At 46.0% G+C, this 19,114-nt stretch overlaps 1 protein-coding gene across 1 annotated transcript; it reads left to right on the forward strand.

The window, feature by feature from the left end:
• Positions 1-1,577: 1,577 nt before the first annotated feature.
• Positions 1,578-7,854, forward strand: KRT5 (keratin 5). Its single transcript, XM_019960507.2, has 9 exons — positions 1,578-2,240; positions 2,803-3,017; positions 3,779-3,839; positions 3,950-4,045; positions 4,650-4,814; positions 5,163-5,288; positions 5,519-5,739; positions 6,666-6,700; positions 7,173-7,854. Exons 1-9 carry the CDS (start codon positions 1,683-1,685, stop codon positions 7,487-7,489), a joined length of 1,794 nt encoding a protein of 597 aa, XP_019816066.2. The 5' UTR covers positions 1,578-1,682; the 3' UTR covers positions 7,490-7,854.
• Positions 7,855-19,114: the final 11,260 nt, after the last annotated feature.

Raw genomic sequence — 19,114 nt, forward strand, 5'->3', positions numbered from 1 at the left:
GCTGGGTCCTTATTCCTTTACTCTCGAGAACATAGCCACTCAGTCCCGCGGCTTCAAACCCATCCCCACCCTACCCCTGCCTCCAGCACTAGCCTAGGGATCTCCCCTACCCCAACAACTCTTAATGACCCAAGGACTGCCTGAGATTCCTATTTCTGTTCTGACGAGGCAAATACAAGGCCCCAATCAGGTCTGCAGCCAAAAAGATGGGATGTGATTTAAGACAGAAATTTGTAAAACCCAACCAGGCCACTTTTCCTCCATCTAATACCATAGCCCACCCAGATAAGCTTTGCCGAGAGGACTAACTGGGAGCTGGGCTGAGAGTGCTTCCTAAAACAACTGGCAGGTAGTCAGGCCAGCTGCCTGGTTACCCAAACCTGCCCCTTCTAGTCTCTCTGGAGGGATGATCCATAGATTTAGAACTGCTTTTCCATCCCCCCAGCCCTGAAGGAGGGTTCAGGCTGAAGCTGAGAGAAAGCCCAGCAATTCCCGCTGCTTGGAACGGGGTGGTTTGCCGTTATAACAGGCTGGCCGACTCTCGACATGTTCCTGACGAGATTAGGAACTCCTGCAGGTATGTGTTTGTGGCGGCCTTCAGCCTGTATCAACAGATACGATGACTCATTTCTTCCTTAGTGGAATCACCAAGGGCTTGCTGGAACACACCTGGGGGGCTGGGGAGCGGGCAGAGCAGCTCCCCCTGAAGAGAGACGTGACTGCCAGGTGGAGTCACAGGATTCTGGGGGAGGGTTGATGGCAAGGGGGCCCTGGGTTTGCTAAGCCCCCTCTGGGACCTGCCTGGGCCAAAGGGCAAGGAAAAAGTTCAATGCAGCAGAAAAGGCTGAATTAGGAGGCGTTGTGGTGGGATGGGTCTGTCCCTCCAGAGAGCAAAGTGGGATAGACCAGGGGCTGAGGGTGTTCCACAGTCTCTGTTTCTGGAACTTGGTTCTTGGGGAGACTTTCTGGCCCAAATCTTGCAGGAGAATCTGCCCAGCAGGCTCTGATGTAACTGTGCCTCCTCTAAGAAATGGAGTTTTGCAGTATGTGATGGAAATCTATTTTCCCCTCTGGCACAGAGTGGAGAGATCAGGCCACAGCTGGCTTTCCAAGGGCTGAAGTCCCTGAAGCAAGCTCTCCCTAAAGGAATAAGCAGAGCAGACCACTGCCAGTGGGGGACTCGCTCTGCCCCCTGTTCATGGATAGTGTGCAATGTGCTGCAATGTTTGATGACATTCCTGGTCCTGGAAGGATCTTTCAGGATCTTGGCCAAATGCCCCCTTGCTTCCCAGCACCCTTCTTTGGGCTACTCACAGCCCTAGGCCCCGGCTGTAAAGAAAGATTTGCTGGCAGCATGGCCTATTCGCTGCCAAGACATCAGGGCTGCAAGGCAAGTTTATCCCTAGCTGAGCAGAGCCTGCCAGGAAGACAGCGTTTGCACCCCACACCGCTGCGCAGGTGTGTCGGTGAGCTCACAGCTGCCCCCCAGGCATGCCCAGCCCACTTAATCATTCACAGCTCGACAACTCTCCCGCCCAAACCAGGTCTAGAGGATAAAAGCGGGGCTTGCGGCTCCTAGATAACAGAGCCGCTTTCCGCGTCCTGTCCCGCGCTGCTCTTTCTCTCCAGCACCTCGCGACCGCTAGTTCCCGCTACTCTTACTCCACTAGGAACCAGCCATTATGTCTCGCCAGTCAACCGTGTCCTTCCGAAGCGGGGGCGGCCGCAGCTTCAGCACTGCCTCTGCCATCACCCCGTCCGTCTCCCGCACCAGTTTCACCTCCGTGTCCCGGTCCGGGGGTGGCGGCGGTGGCGGCTTCGGCAGGGTCAGCCTTGGGGGTGCTTATGGTGCCGGTGGCTTTGGCAGCCGGAGCCTCTACAACCTGGGGGGCTCCAAGAGGATTTCCATTAGCGCCAGCGGCGGTGGATTCAGGAACCGATTTGGTGCTGGTGCTGGAGGCGGCTATGGCTTTGGAGGTGGAGCCGGGAGCGGATTTGGTTTTGGCGGTGGAGCTGGCGGTGGTGGCTTTGGGCTTGGTGGTGGAGCTGGCTTCGGAGGTGGCTTCGGTGGTCCTGGCTTCCCTGTGTGCCCCCCTGGAGGCATCCAAGAGGTCACTGTCAACCAGAGTCTCCTGACTCCCCTCAACCTGCAAATCGACCCCACCATCCAGCGGGTGAGGACTGAGGAGCGGGAGCAGATCAAGACCCTCAACAACAAGTTTGCCTCTTTCATCGACAAGGTGAGAACTGATTCTTGGTGGAAAACCACCATGAGTGTGGGATATGTGCTAAAGAAGTGGGAAGAGGGGAGATTTCCTGACCTTGTACAAATATCTTCCTATGTTTTTCTCTTTGTTTCTGTGTACTGGATTTGTGGCCCACTTTCTTAATTAGACTGGCAGCTTGGAAGAGAGGGTCGTAATTCATCCCCTTCAGAGTTGACCCCCTGAAGGCTCTTTACTGACTGTTGGGAAGAGACTGTTGCATTCTGTGCTCCATGTAACGGGGCTGATTGCATAGAAAGGTGGATCTGTTCACTGGACAGTAGCCTGAGTGCCTTTACAGCCACCCCTGCCCTGGGCCAGTCTCCGCCCAGGCTATCTGTGCCCTGAATAAGTGTCCTGTCTCCCCTAGAAGAGTGAGTTTAGATGCTTCACTCTGGACCTGTCCTCTTTGGCCCAGGTCCAAGCACTATCCATGGGAAGATTTAGGGGGACAGCATGAGAAGGGAGGAAAACTGGAAAGTTGATCACTGAAACATGAAATTCAGATGTCTCCATCTTCAAACTCTGCCCCCTCCAGGTGCGGTTCCTGGAGCAGCAGAACAAGGTCCTGGACACCAAGTGGGCCCTGCTGCAGGAGCAGGGCACCAAGACTGTGAGGCAGAACCTGGAGCCTTTGTTAGAGCAGTACATCAACAACCTCAGGAGACAGCTGGATGGTATCGTTGGGGAGAGAGGCCGCCTGGACTCAGAGCTCAGGAATATGCAGGACTTGGTGGAGGACTTCAAGAACAAGTGAGCTGGGGTAGAATGGAGACAGGGCGGGTCTCTGTACCAGATATACTTTATAACCAGACCACTGCTTATGCCTTGCCCAAGGACTGAAAACAGATACATTTTTCATGGACATCTAAAGTGCTGGGAAAACATCAGGTCCATGTTTAGAAAGTTCTAGCTGCAAGCTCAGTCCCTCTGCAAAATACTTAGCCTTCAGCCAGAGTAACAAGCTCAGTGTCCTTGGCATGGCCTGGTGAAAAGAGCAGTTGTGTAATCCTTGCTTTGGGGGACCCTCCTCCCCAATACACTCCAAGTACATGACATGGACTTTTTGATGGATTCCCCTCAAAGCAGGAACTGATGATGTAACCTAGGTTGGGCTAAGTACTAAACAATTTCTTTAGTCCTTATGAACCAGCAGCTGGGCTGCTAATTTTTTGTTTTTCAAAGGCCATGAAAGCTGAAAAATAAAGCACTAGAGAAAGGGACTAGATGTGGAATTTGAATGAAGCTGTATAGTTTTTCTACAGGAATGTTCCTGAAGCAACCGTATTACAGCATTAATAGAATAGCTATCTGCTAAGCAATTACAGAGAAAACAGTATCCTAATGGGTAGGGAGCTTGCCCAGAGGTTCTTGCTCCTGGTGTCCCTCCCTCTCTGTCCATATGATGTGAGAGGCCTCTTCCAGGGAGAAGGTAGGCTCACAGTTGACTATGTGCAGTACAGGCCCTGGGTCTCATCCTCTGATAAGCACTTCCCATTCCTTTTTACCACCAGGTATGAAGATGAAATCAACAAGCGTACCACTGCCGAGAATGAGTTTGTGATGCTGAAGAAGGTATGTGGGTAGCAGAGAAACTGTCGCCTGTGGTTATGCTCATTTAAGGTGCTGTTCACTTAAGTCAGGGTGGGAATGGGGTACAGTGCCAACCAGCCGTGTTTCTCTAGGATGTGGATGCTGCCTACATGAACAAAGTGGAACTAGAGGCCAAGGTCGATGCACTGATGGACGAGATCAACTTCATGAAGATGTTCTTTGATGCGGTAAGAAATGTCCCCTGTTCAGGAGCCAGAGAGATGGTCACCGGGACATCACCAGGGATTAGGGTTTCTGGGATTAAGTGACTTTCAGTGGTTCCTATGGCATGGACACATATTTGTCTTTTCTACTCTTTCAGCACTATTCGCACTTTATTACTGAATAAAGCTAATTCTCTCTCTCTCTTTTAAGTCAAATTTAAAGCAAAAGACCTCTACAATAATCAGTCTGCAGAGTGAGATTTAAAGTGAGCTATTAGAAGCCCAGGTATACTTTTCCTGGCCATTTCCCCTTTCTGGAATACCATCCTGTCTCTGCTAACTCCTAGCATGGCACACCATCAGGTTCTTTTCAGATCAATTTTGACCTAAGAAGAGTCAAGTCTGAGAGGTTACATAGTAGGGGTTTCTTGATGTTCAGAGTTATTAAATTTAAAGTATAGATTTAGTAGTGATTTGAATTATTTATTAACTGACCTAAGTTTTTCATTAATAGGTAGGAGGTTGTTATTTTTTTCCTCAAGTTGACATAGAACAATGAATAGAAGATTTGAATGGAATGATATTAAATAAAATGGACTCTCATGACTGACTTCAAATCTCCCTGCAGGAGCTGTCCCAGATGCAGACGCACGTCTCAGACACATCCGTGGTCCTGTCCATGGACAACAACCGCAGCCTGGACTTGGACAGCATCATTGCTGAGGTCAAGGCCCAGTACGAGGACATTGCCAACCGCAGCCGCACAGAAGCTGAGTCCTGGTACCAGACCAAGGTGGGTGCTGTGGCGAAGTGTCCTGAATGAGGGAAGGACACACGTCAAGGTATTCCAGGCCTTAACCAAAGGCTAAGGATGGGGCTCCTGAGACCTGCTGAGGCCTATTGGGAGGAGTTATGAGAGATGCATACATCTGCCACATAAATTCAAGAATCTTAAAGAGAATCTCACTGTTTCACATGAGTGTCTACAGAAAAGCAAAGGGGCTAAAGAGGAAATTAAGACCAGCTCCAGGCTCCCAAAAACTATGCCACTTACCACCTTGAGGTAGCTGCTACCTATGAACTTGGGGAAGTGTTTCCACCCTCGTGTAATGGACTCTTTCTTCTTTTCCATTGGCATCAGTATGAGGAGCTGCAGCAGACTGCAGGTCGCCATGGTGATGATCTCCGTAACACCAAGCATGAGATCTCTGAGATGAATAGGATGATCCAGAGGCTGAGATCCGAGATCGACAACGTTAAAAAACAGGTAGGGAAAGAATGCAGGGAAGGAGCTTGAGTTCTTAAAGGAGAACCGACTTTGTTTTGCTTTCTAAACATATACACACAGAGCTGGAGCAGGTACCAGCACTTCAGTGTTCCACCATCCACAATGACCAGGGCAAATGTGCTGGCTTCTCTCCCGCAATCTCAGAAAGAGACCCCTTAGGCCCAGGTGAGCCTCTAAAGTGTCCCCACCCTTCCTTCCTTCCCCTCTAGTGTGCCAACCTGCAGAATGCCATTGCTGACGCTGAGCAGCGTGGGGAGCTGGCCCTCAAGGATGCCAGGAGCAAGCTGGCGGAGCTGGAGGACGCCCTGCAGAAGGCCAAGCAGGACATGGCACGTCTGCTGAGGGAGTACCAGGAGCTGATGAACACCAAGCTGGCCCTGGACGTGGAGATCGCCACCTACAGGAAGCTGCTGGAGGGCGAGGAGTGCAGGTGGGTGACAAGGCTGACATCACGAACCCACAGTGGCCTCACGTTTGATAAAGTAGAGCTTCTACTCCATTACTGGGTGTCAAAACACACACACATAGGTGGCCACTACCTTGTACCTGATGATTATCCATCATGAATCCAATGATCCGATCCAGCCCAATCTGACACGCTTCTATTAGGGAGCTTCACTAAATGACTTAGTTCTTCTGGGCTTCATCTGCAGCTGTCTAAAAGGGGCCACGTACAGTGCTAACAGCAGCAGGATCAAATAAATTAGATGCATAGGACCAATCTGCCAGACTGGTCTCACCAAGTTTTTCCCCCCTCAGACATACAGCTGACCTACACAATGAGACCTCAACTCACTTTTCTGACCTACCACCAGTATTCTTCGATGCTGCCTCTGCTTCAAACAACTAAGCAACCCCACACATGTCTTTCTCATTCTTCAAGTGCTTCTTCCTTCAGGAAGCCTTTCATGATTACTCCAGTTGAGTTAAACTCATCTGCCTTTGGATTCTCAAACTACTGCATTTTCTTCAGTCTTCTGACACTACCCATTGCCTACTTCCTCCTTGACGTATTTCTGTCCAAGCCAAGTCTTCTCACAGGATGTAGCTCCTGTAAGGCAACAACTGCTTCATACATGTGTATAGTTCCCACAGCCTCTCCTTCACATTTTCCATGTAATGGGTAGAGGAGAGTGTTAATTATAATCTTCCTTTGATAACCTGTTCCTAGATTGAGATCTATTCTTTTAGGAAGTCTCTCCAGAGAGCTATCTCTTTCTCTAATTTAAGCAGTTTTTCAGGCATGCAGTCTCCTAGCTCAGAGAACAAGCTCTAAACATGACTATTGGAGTTATCCACATAGATTACTGCTGTCTTTTGGGAGGATTTTAACTCATTTCAATTTTTCCCTTTCAGACTGAGTGGAGAAGGAGTTGGACCAGTCAACATCTGTAAGTAACTTTGAACAGACATTAACAATGATGACAATACAGGGTATTTGGTGTGACTCAGAGTCCCACTGTTTCTAGCTACCAGACATGCCCATCTCCCAAATGGTTGTTTAATATACTTAGTGAGAAGCAGGTCGTACAGGGACAGAAACACAGGTTGAGACAGGAAGCAACAGGGCTCATGTCTTACCTCCTAAAGGGTGGGCCCTGTATCTTACCCATCTTGGACTCTGTCCCCCAGCCTTGCCCTGACCCCCATTCCCTTGGGGGACTTACACCGTCCCTTGCCTACTGTGTTCACTGGTTTTCTATTAGGGAGCTTCACTAAATGACTTAGTTCTTCTGGGCTTCATCTGCAGCTGTCTAAAAGGGGTGACGTACAGTGCTAACAGTAGCAGGATCAAATAAATTAGATGCATAGGACCAATCTGCCAGACTGGCCTCACCAAATTTTTCCCTCCTTTCTCTGCAGCTGTCGTCACAAACACCGTTTCCTCAGGCTACGGTGGTGGCAGTGGCTTTGGCGGTGGCCTGGGCGGTGGCCTGGGTGGCGGCCTCGGCGGCGGCCTGGGCGGAGGTCTGGGCAGTGGTCTTGGTGGAGGCAGCAGCAGCAGCTTCTACTCCAGCAGCAGTGGGGGTGTTGGCCTAGGCGGTGGGCTCAGTGTCGGGGGCTCTGGCTTCAGTGCAAGCAGTGGCCGAAGCTTGGGCTTTGGCAGTGGTGGGGGCAGCAGCTCCAGCGTCAAATTTGTCTCCACCACCTCCTCCTCTCGGAAGAGCTTCAAGAGCTAAGAGCCTGCAGCAAGTTACTGCTTCCCAAGCCCAGCAGCCGGCCGTGGCATCCACCTGTGGCATCCACCTCTTCTAGGTGGTGTCTCAAGCCAAGTTTTCTCCTCTTCTGGAGTCTAGTCAATGAAGCCTATCGCAGACCCACATTCTTTGGTTCCTGGAAGGCCCAACCCCCAGTCTCTAGCCTGGTGTGTCCTGATTCTATGCTCTGCTCCCAAGCAGCCTTTGAGTCTCTGTAGCCTGGTCCTCGGTGACAGAAGAATCCAATGTTTTCCAGTATCTAAACCATCAAAACAGAGTCCTCACCCCAATCCCATCTGGTCTGACTATCTCCAGATTGTGTTCAATAAAATGCTTTCATAATATAAGCTGTTGGGAAGAACTGTTTTTTCAAGATCTACACCCAACCTAGAGATTCACTGAGGGTCCATCTGTCCAGATGTGGTTGGTTCCTTTGATTCATAGGGGGACAGAATGGCCTTGAAAGGAAGGTGACCTCTGTGGGTGGTACAGAGACTCCAGGAGGCACGAGGTGTGGATGCTAAAGCCTCTACGATGAAGGGGTCTCTGGAGGGCGTGAAGGGGAAGCTTCCCTGACTTGTAGCTTGTATAGATTGTAGAGCTGTTTGTTGGAGGGGGGCCCATTCAAGGTGGGCCGATTTTGCAAATTGGCTTAAGTCAAATTTGTAAATAAGGAATTTGTTGTCTTGAAGCCTCCAAAAGGCATAGAGATACCTTTTATAGATGTTAGTCCTGTTCTAATAATGTGGGTGCTTACAGGGTCAGTAGCTTATAGTTCCTTAATAGTGTCAGGGATGTAGGGGCCCTTGGATTAGCAAATAATTTCAGGAATTTAATGGAGGTGGCCAGAATTTGCACTATGTGTGGGATCACGGCCCATCCTCTTTCCATGAGCTTGTCTTAACTGATCCTGAATGAGGGTGTTTAATGAATCTCTTCGAACAGGAATTCATGGGTGCAATGTCATGCCTGTGCTTCTGGTATGCATTTAAGATCTTGCCTGCAAAGACAATGTGTGATGGCAGGGTGGCTGAGGTACCCCATCACACGTGGGGGGAGATGGATTGTGCTCCTTCAGAGATGAAAGCACTGTGACAAAGAGGCTGTTGCAATGGGCACTGAACAGAACATTTATCAGCCAAATCCTCAAGAGTGAAATATTTACCGCTTGCTGTTTGAACAGAGCCAACAATTTCAGAAATATTGGGTAGGGACCTTAACAGGTATGACAATGGCATTAGGATTTTGGTAACCCACTGTGAGGCATCTTTATTCTTTCCAGGTTTAAAAATAGGCCAAACTGAGTTGTTGAATGGAGAAACAGTGGGCATAATCACCCCTTCTCTAAATATATTCCCTATAATGGGTTTCAATTTTGAAGGCCCTGTTTTCGTTTACACTGGAGCATATTAACTATACCCAAAAGTCCATGAAGTCCTATTGTTACAAGCCAATTTTCAAGTGTCAGGACTTAATTTAATTTTAGTGTGTTGCTCATTGGATCAGAGTGTCCATGACTACTGTGAGATATATTGGGGGCGGGGGGCAACGAGTGGTAAGATCATGTGAAATCGAGGCAAGTCAGTAGTTCTGATAATTATGGTGAGGCATACTTGTTTGCTCTCACTTTGGTGTTCAATGACTTCTTCAAGATTACAGGGGAACCTTGTTTAAACTTAGTGAGATTACCACTGAGATAATTTGAGCTCCAGTATGGATTAAGGCCATGAAGATTGGCCAACTGGTGTATTTCCGCAGACATTAAAGTCAATTTAGAACCTATGTGGTAGAAGTGCAGAGCCGGTACACATCCCTTTTGATCTTTTTGATGTATAAATTCTTTTTGTAAATTTCAGATTTCCAATTGGATCAAATTGTGTGTGTGTGTGTGTCTGTCTGTTTGTTTCCTCCCCGTTTTCAGGTTTATTTCTTTCCTTGCTTCCTCACTCTGATTCTCTTCCTTCCTTCTTTCCTTCCTCCCTCTCTCCTCCCACTTCCCTCTTCCCTCCCTTGCCATGCCCCCTCTCTTTTCTAGGGTTACTAGATTTACTTATGAGAGGAATTCTTGCTACCCTGCTCATATCTATACATTTCTTCCTTCAGAAGGCCTCAAATCAGTATCACCAGGGTTTGAGACTTTTCCCGCAGTTGGTTTAACCGCTTACTTGTGCCACCAGGGTGCCCAATGTATTTTCCTTGGGAAAATACAATTTTGTATATGGGGAAATACAAATACAAGAAGAGGATTTTCTTGGCAACAGAGGCATAGGCAGCAGCAGCAAAGCATTTTGTAGGGTTCTCGTACACTATTTAAGACTTCCCTGGTGGCTCAGATGGTAAAGTGTCTGTCTACAATGTGGGAGACCCGGGTTCGATCCCTGGGTTGGGAAGATCCCCTGGAGAAGGAAATGGCAATCCACTCCAGGACTATTGCCTAGAAAATCCCATGGACAGAGGAGCCTGGTAGGCTACAGTCCATGGGGTCACAAAGAGTCGGACACGACCGAGCAGCATTTTGTAGGGTTCTCATACACTATTTTCCTTTAAGTTTGTGGTCTCAGTATGCTACAGTGTAATTGCTCTTCCACCCAATGAGTGATCACCTGATAGGATCATATATTGCACAGTCTTTCCCCTGAGTACTTCATAGAATGCGGGCCAATGCCTGCTTAAGACACTCAAAAGTCTTCACAGGACAAGAGTCATTCCCTTGAGCTTGGCGTCAGTCATTGTTTATAAAGGAATCAAGACACACAATTCAATATGAGACACACAAATAGGTCTGGGCTGAGACACGTGACACTTTAAGGAGGGCTCCAGTCCCATAATTGTCTCCAAATGACACCGACTGAAGCTTCTGATATAGGTCAGCTAAGTCTATAACAGAGGCCGTGATAGAATTCAGCAAATGTAGCACAAAGCAGAACAGCTCAAGTGCAAGCTTGACAGAAGGTGGCAACACAGCTCAGAGAGCCCACTAGCCAGAATGCAGCAGCTCAGAGTGCACACTGCCATGCTGCAAGCCAAAACAAGAAAGATCCCAGTGATAGCAGTCATCATCTAGACATCTTGCTCACAACACCAATTATTGTGAACACCCTCACTCAAAATGTAGTTCCACTCTTGAGACTGATGACTTCACACACATACACACAGATGATATGAAAATGACATTACTCACATAACAGGGTGTTCTGAAAAGAGCAGGGCAGGCTTCCCAAGCGCGTTCACTATTGTTTAAAAGAGACCAGAGTGGGTTTTTTATGGTGATTAGGAATGGGGCCAGGCCAAGGAACCCCGCACATACTTCGAAATTTCCACTAGTTATAAAGAAGGGATCACCCGGGCTTTCTTACCAGTTTTCTCAGGTGTAGGTAGAAGGGGAAGGGCAATGGGTGGGGCTTAGAAGCTGTCAACATTCATCAGAGTAGAAAGAATGAAATTGTACAATATACGTTCATATCAAAAATATAAATAAATCAGAAATGAATAGCGGATAACTGGCTATACCCCCAATACAAAATAAAAAATTTAAAGGGTGAAAAAAATTAAAACCTTCTGCTCTGCAAAAGATATTGTCAAGAGAATGAGAAATCAAGCCACAAACTAGGAGAAAGTATCTGCAAAATATATATCCTTTAAAAAAGACTGTTATCTGAAATATAAAGAGCTCTTGAAACTCAACAATAAGAAAACTAATAACCCAATTAGAAAACAGGCTAAAGATCTTAGCAGATACTTCACCAAAGAAAATATACAGATGGCACATAAGCATATGAAAAAAAATGCTCACATCATTTTCATTAGGGAAATTCAAGTTAAAGTAATGACATACTACTTCACACCACTAGAATGGTAAAAATGCAAAACTCTGAGAATACCAAATGCTGTTCAGAACGTAGAATGAGAACTCTCATTCACTGTTGGCCAGAATGCAAAATGATACAGCCACATTGGAGTCAATTTGGGCATTTCTTAAAAAACATACTCTTACCGTGCACCCCAGCAGTTGCACAGATTAGTATTTATCCAAGTGAGCTGAAGTTTTGTTCACACGAAGACCGGTTATGTGATGTTTATAGCAGTATAGATTCATTAACTGTAAAAAATGTACCACTCTGGTGTGGGATGTTGATGGTGGGGAAGGCTATGCATGTGAAGGGTCAGGGAACCTGTACTTTAAGCTCAATTTTGCTGTGAACCTAAAACAGCTCTAAAAATTGAAGTGTATTTTAAAAATGATTCAATCATTTTAGAAAACACAGACATTTACTTGTGTGTAAGTGTGTGTGTGAGAGAGAGGAATGGAATTTACTACAGTTCTGGTTATGTATGCACACCGTGTGCCTGGCTGGACTGGTTGCGCATTTCCTGCTGATGCAACTATATTCCCAAGCATTTATTTAAGCAAAATGAAAACATACGTCAACACAAAAACTCACAAGTATGCTTACAACTGTTTTATGGAAGGAAACTTCAAACTGGAAATATTTTAGGAAGCCATCAGTCAAAATGGGTAAAGAAACTGTGGTTTGTTCATACAGTGGTACTTCACTCAGTAATAAAAAAGGATGAACTACCAATATTCACAGCCATCTGGATGAATCTCAAAAACATTTTGCTGACTGAAAAAATCTAGACACACAAATATATACATGTATATTTATAAATATGTACGTATAGGCTGTATGATTCCATTTATATAAAATTCTAAAATAAATTAATTCAAGGTATAAACATCAACACAGTGATTGTTTAGGGGCAGTGGGCTTAAAGAGAAAGAGCACAAAAGAATTTTCTGGAGAAATGGAGATGTTATATATCTTGATATTGTGTGGATACTGAAGTGTGCAAATTTGTCAAAATTGATTGAATGCTACACTTGAGATCTGTGCTTTTCACTCTATATAAATTATACCTCAAGAAACAAAAAAAAGTTAAGACAAAGAATATTTCATGTTTCAAGTTTCTAAAGGGGAAATGGGAAAGAAAAAAGTAAATTGGGAATGGAATCTAGATTAGCCAAATCAACAGTTTCTGCCACAGATTCAAACTTTTCTAGCCATCTTAAGCGCTCTTCTGGGCCTATCAGAAAAACCCAAGGTATTTTCAGGGAGTGGCTGAGGGAAGAGCAGAGGAAAGGAGGTTAAATGTATCAGATCCCCCTGAGGCCTCCTGTGCAATGTTAGGTGTGCAGACTTGTGTCGGAATATCAATGATCTGTCACTAATTCCAACCCCAGGCCTAAAATGAGATTATAAAGGATTAACAAATGGAAGTAGCCACTGAATGCCAAGAAATCTTGGAAGAGATGGAGGCATGTTTGCTTTCTAGGACATTCAGATGATTTTGAGATGAATTTTTTTGGGGGGGGCGGGGGAAAAATTACTCCAGATCATCCTGAATTGGTAGGAGGAATTATCCAGCACATTCATAATTAATCAATATTTTCTCTTTACTAAAATAAAGGGAGTTTAATCAGCAGACAGAGGTAGTAAGACATCAGGCATAAGGCGGCATCTCATCCGATCATGTTATTTGAGTCAAATACTTGGTGTGTCTTATTAAAGTGTTGGAGTATTTTCGCCCAACTATACTTTTCTTTTAATAACACAGTATAGTGAGGTGGCTGCTGCAGAAGTGAGGAGGTGAAAACCAGGAGCTCAAAGAGGAAATAAGAAGGGAGACAGGGATGCTAGGGAGGCAGTGGAGAGAGAAAGAAACGAGTCCACTGGGAGTTCTTGGACACTTTCTTGGTCCCCCTTGGAGCCCTGGTTTGACTGCCTTTAACCCCTGTTCTTACTGAGAACTGAGGACACATGATGAAGGAGTATCTGGCTCCTTGTCCTCTCTCCATGCTTTTTTTTGCTGCTTATCCTACCCATGCTCCACACTAGCCCTGGAGTTCAGCCTGTTCTCTCCCCATCCTTACTGCTTCTCTAAAACACTTCTCACCTCTAGCATCGCTATTGCCTCAGAGCATCAAAATGCCTCACTCACAAGATATCCATTGCTCTTCCTCCAGCTAGTTTCCCCACATTGATTAGGAAAGCCAGGGGTTGTCTCTTCATCCAAATACACCCTTCAGTCCCAGCCCAATGATGTACTTATCCGTGACTTACACTTTCAAATACAAATACCTACCCAATACCAGTATAGGGTATTGTATAGGGTGAGTTGAAAAGAAATGGACACTTTAAAAAATGTATAACTCAGTAACTAGGTTTTATAAGAACATGTACTAAAATCAGTTGAAGGGAATAATCAGGTTTTTTTTTTTTCTTTCTATAACTGTACAAACACTCAATTTGTGTCCCTCAGGGCACATGACATGCCCCAATTCTGTAAGCTAATATCGCACCCCAATTTATTCCAGACATTTTGCTGCATATTGCTTCTGGTTGTTGAAATGGCAGCCACAATGCTTCCCTTCATCTCCTCCAGGCTATGAAGAAGAGGTTGGAAAAATACAAGGTTCTTGACTTATCCCACTGGAAGTCACGTGGAATGACATCTCGGGATTTGGGACCAATACTTTGAACTAAGCAATCCACTGAGCATGGTGGAGGTGTTTTCCATCATCTCTGGACCCCAAGATCAACCTATGGTTGAGCCCCATCCTGCTGGAAGAAGGAGTTGACAGAAACTATCTGCAGCCGTGGATAAAGCCACGGAGATAATCATATCCAGATATGTGACCTTTCACTGCGTTCTCTGCCAAATATGGGTGGTCTGTCAGTGTGAAAATTGAGAAGGGGGACATTCTACCATACATGTTCATAAACAGCCTGGTTACTAAGTAATATAATTTTGAAAGTTTCAGTATTTTCTGAACCACTCTGTAAATCATAGAAGGCTGCACTTTCCACTCCAACTTTGGTGCTGAGACAGGCTGGGACCTGGGACCCTTTGTTTGCACCTGGACAAACAGCTTCCATGGCAACAAAATACAAAGAAACTAAAAGAGATTAAAAATAACTGTGCACATTGGCAGTTGAGGTAAATTATGAACAACTAGATACAAAAAAGACCAAAACACACCCCAACTGCCACTTCTGAAAACCTAGAGCAAAAGCAGAGTGTGCGTGCTCTCTGCACACAACATCACCAGTGGCGGGGGAGGCAAACCACCCAAGCCACCCCTCCAGCCGGACCCCTGGACACACCCCTTCTCTCACCCCCTTTAAGGAACCACCTGGCCCCTGGGTTAACAAGGAAACCTATTACTTGTTTTCACTCTCCCCTGCTGCAGTAGGAGCCCCAGGAAAGCTTTGCCTGAATTTCTTGTCTGACCTCTGATCAGTTTCTACTGATTAAGAAGGCCAAGAACCCTGATCAGCAACAGAGCTCCTGTCCCCATCCTTCACACATATGGCTGCATGTTTTTCTCTTTCGATGGGTGCTCCCCAGGGACACGATTATGTCTGGGATTCCCTTGGAAAGACATCATCCCACATTGGGGTTTGTAGCATTAGGATCAGGAATCCTACTCTGGAGTTTGCAGGATTAGGGACTTAGTCTTGAGTTTTTGATGGAATGTGACAATGGCCTGTTCCTCCTTCTCATATGTCAGCTCCACCCAGGGAGGCAGAAAGACAAAGCAAATCTTCTTGATGCAGACTTGCCATGGGCTCAGGCCTCAGGGGATCCCTCTTGCCTTTCTCCATGCTGGGAAAACAATGCAAAGAGTACACACAGGTTAATCCCTGGACCATAGAACAAAAGCCTTCCTCATTCCATGGCCATCAAAGACAGCACCAGCCTGGATAGAGGCTCCCTGGGCACAGAGTAGAGCCTGGACTTGGCAGCCTGCTGGGGAGGAGGCTGGCTATTGTCAGAGTTACTCACGCTGCTTTGCTTTAGTTTCTCTCACATAGCTGCCTGAACGATCACTCTTTGTTTTAATCTTATTATGACGGTCTGGCTTCCCCACCCTGCTCCTCTGGGAAACTATAACTCCCTTAGGCTCCATTATGGGACATGATTCAGGATCACTGAAGAGATTTCATCTGGGAAGTCAATTCTCTAACCATCCAGTGGGTTCCCACTGCCTATGAATACAACCCTCTCCTGGGCACTAAAGCAGGGGAAGAGCGCAGAGGACCAGACTCGGGAAGTGGAAAGAGGTACAGTTTAGTCCAGGAGGCAGTCTGTAAATGGTTAGGGGACACAGGACACCTCCCACACCCAAAGAGAGAAAATCAGGGGCAAATGAACCAAGCTCAAACTTGACCTTATAAGGGTGGTGGGACTGGGAAAAGAAGGACAGGAATGGATCTGTCACAGGGTCTCTCCTCTCTGACTCCCCTCTCCACTGAATTTCTTGTCTGGCCTCTGATCAGTTTCTACTGATTAAGAAGGCCACCTCCACTGTCTCTGGAGCCCTCATCATCTCTCATGAGTCCTGTCAGCAGACCTCACTGAGGGTCAGGGTCCCTGGAATTGGTTCCCAGGACATCATTCCCTGGAAGGTGGTGATGGAGATTTGGGGGAAAAAGACTTTATATATGTAGTCTTATATATATATATATATATTAGAACATATATATATATAGACAGAGTATATATTAGAGCATGCTGCTGCTGCTGCTGCTAAGTCGCTTCAGTCATGTCTGACTCTATGCAACCCCATAGACGGCAGCCCACCCCATAGACGGCTCCCCCATCCCTGGGATTCTCCAGACAAGAACACTGGAGTGGGTTGCCATTTCCTTCTCCAATATTAGAGCATATGTATGTTCTAATATAGTAATCTAATATGGTATATTAGAATATATATATATATATCATATTAGAGAATATATATATATATATATATATATATATATATATATATATATGACTTATACATCTACCAGCAGGAGACATACTTGTGTCAGAAAATGAAAGAAACACTATGCTTTACATTGCTGGTGCTGTCTAGTACACAGGCCAAACCGCATTGGATAATACATTGCAGTTAAATCATCCTCTGAGAGGCCCCTTACTAACATGGCACAGACCAGCAATGCTGGTTGCATTTCCTCCCCCTTCATAGACAAGTACAGGCTGCTCCTGTGTTCAGTTCTTGAAGTGAATGTGAGGTTTCTTCTGCAACTGAATTATATACTTCATTTGAGAGTGAGACACACAGTCCTAAAAGAGGAACAGATCTGATCACCTATGCCGGTTGATAGAAGCCTGTTCCGGTGTGCACAGCCCAGACAAGGACCCAGCAGAGGGTGGTGCAGGGGAACTTGACTCCACAGGAAGGAGAGGGCAGCCTGCCAGACTTCTTTCAAGGACTTGGATTCTCCCTCCCTCTGACCACCAGTTTTCTTCCAGCCCCTTGGGCAGGGAGCCTCATCTGCTCTGGAGTAGGACTCTCCTCTGACTGCTGCAGTGAGTGCCAGCAAGCTTGCAAATCATATTTCTGATCTCATGCCTCTGCATGGCCTCTGGCAACACTCAGCAAACTTTTACCTGTGGCTTTTGGTCCTTACTAATGTGGTACAAACCGGCAATGCTGGTTGCATTTTCTTCCCCTTCATAGACACTTACACATTGCTTCTGTGTTCAGTTCTTAAAGCTTCTTGTGGATTCCTGAACACACCAAGCTTCTTCATACTTCCATTATAATGACGATATTAGCTCATCTTCGTTGAGAACTTATGCACGCACAGAGTGCAGAGACCTTTACATGAATTATTTCACATAATCCTCACAGCACTGTGAGATAGGTACTATTTTCATCCCCAGTTTACAGCTCTAAAAATGAGTAATTTGCATAAAGATGCACAGGAGCCTGTGAGCCTAAGTACCTTGCTTGTCTCAAGAGCTCTTGCTCTTAGCCAGGGGTTGGCAAATTTTTCTTTAAAGGGCCATCTAATAAATCTTTTAAGTTTTGCTGGTCACACACCATTCTGTTGCAACCACTACTCAACTCTCCTATTACAATGTGAAAGCAGAAACAGACATGGGACATTGACATAGACACAGGGCATTGGAAAAACAGGATGTTGCTCCAAGTTGACTTGCTAGCCCTTCCTACCCATCCCGGCCTCATTCATGTCAAGCTTAAAGACTTTATCCCAAGAAAGTAGCTCAGAAAACCATGCCATGGGAAGGAAAACTTCTTTCTCAGAATTGGGTGGAAGAATACTTCTTGGTAAGGCATTGTGCAACCAGGGTGGAGGAAGAGGAGCTGCTTCCATGGCCTTGAGAAGGTATCTCTTTCCTGCCAGATGCCGAATAAGCACTTCTTTACGTAGGGAATGCCCTGCTCCCCTGGAAACTGCCTCCATAACACTGGAGAGATTGAATTGCTTATAAAATAGTCACAAGAGCTTTTCTCAGGCTCATCTCAGTGTGGGAGTTTGTCTTTCCTCCTCTGGCTGTCCATTTAATCAAATAGTCTTATAAAGCACCCTGTCTACAATTGCTCTCAATACTCCTCCATAGTGCTTAATTTATGGACTAAAACAATCAATCTCCTTCCCCCTTAAACCAAGCACCATGATCACTTGGCAGCCTTCCCTCCCTCTAAGAATGTGTCTGGAGATTTAAGATTTCAAGCACTGAGATTAGGAATATAAATTTGAAAGTTACTTGTGACATCATCACACCTGTAAAGACACATTTTTATGATTCACTGTTTCTATATGCCCCTCAACTTTCTGTACACACCCTATTAAGGTGTCTGATCTTGACGCCTAAGAAATGTCAGAATCTATGAGAATATAAATTCAGTGAATTCCCTTAATGATTTTTGTCCTACTCATTTTAGATTCTCAAAATTAAGTTCTAAGTGAACATTCCAAAAAACTGGAGAAAAGGGTGGCTATGAATTCCATTTGGTAGGAAAAAAAAATGTCCACAGTCACCAGCTCAATGGGAAAGCAAACACTGGGGAGGAAGGTGCAGGCATGGCTAGAAACCATGAGAAGTCAGCTTTTTGGGCAGAGTGGACTTGGGTGATCTCTTATCCTATATCATGAAACTGCCAATTCCACACAAGACAAGCTTGTTCTTATGCTGTAAAAACTCATCTCCTTTGTCCCTCTTGCCTTTCAAAGGAGTGTCATGTCCCCAGAGTAGCCCCCAATTCCCAGGCCAGGCCACCAGGAAGGCAGTCAGGAGATCCAGAAGGACATGTTCAAACATGGCCCAAAACCACCGCAAGCCACTTCTTGCTCAGACCACAGGCAAATGCCTATTAACCCTCAGAGACAGTTCAACCTGATGGGAAGGGTGGTGTGAGTGGAGAAGAAAACTTGTGTGGGAAGGGGGCAAGAGAAGAGTGTCTGAGTAAGCAGAAGGAGGGGACAATTATCACAGATCAGCTCCTTGTCTCCTTTGTTTGAGAACATGACTAACCCATGACTTCAGTGAATTTACATCCAGTGGTATTGTGTTGGGATCAAGTCAAGGCTAGAAGCCAGAAGAATTTCTCCATGACTAAAGGAAACCAAAGAAGCAATATTCATACTTCATACCTTTCTAGAGGCAGGGGGTGATCTCACTATTTGTAAAGCCCAGCCCTTTCTAATCTGCAGGCTCACCTTCCAGGACTGAGCCCGGCCCATTTTTTCCATATATAAGCTGCTGCCGGGAAGCTCCTCTCATAGA

This window comes from Bos indicus, chromosome 5 (assembly GCF_029378745.1).
Source record: "Bos indicus isolate NIAB-ARS_2022 breed Sahiwal x Tharparkar chromosome 5, NIAB-ARS_B.indTharparkar_mat_pri_1.0, whole genome shotgun sequence".
In the NCBI taxonomy this organism is placed as follows: Eukaryota; Metazoa; Chordata; class Mammalia; order Artiodactyla; family Bovidae; genus Bos; species Bos indicus.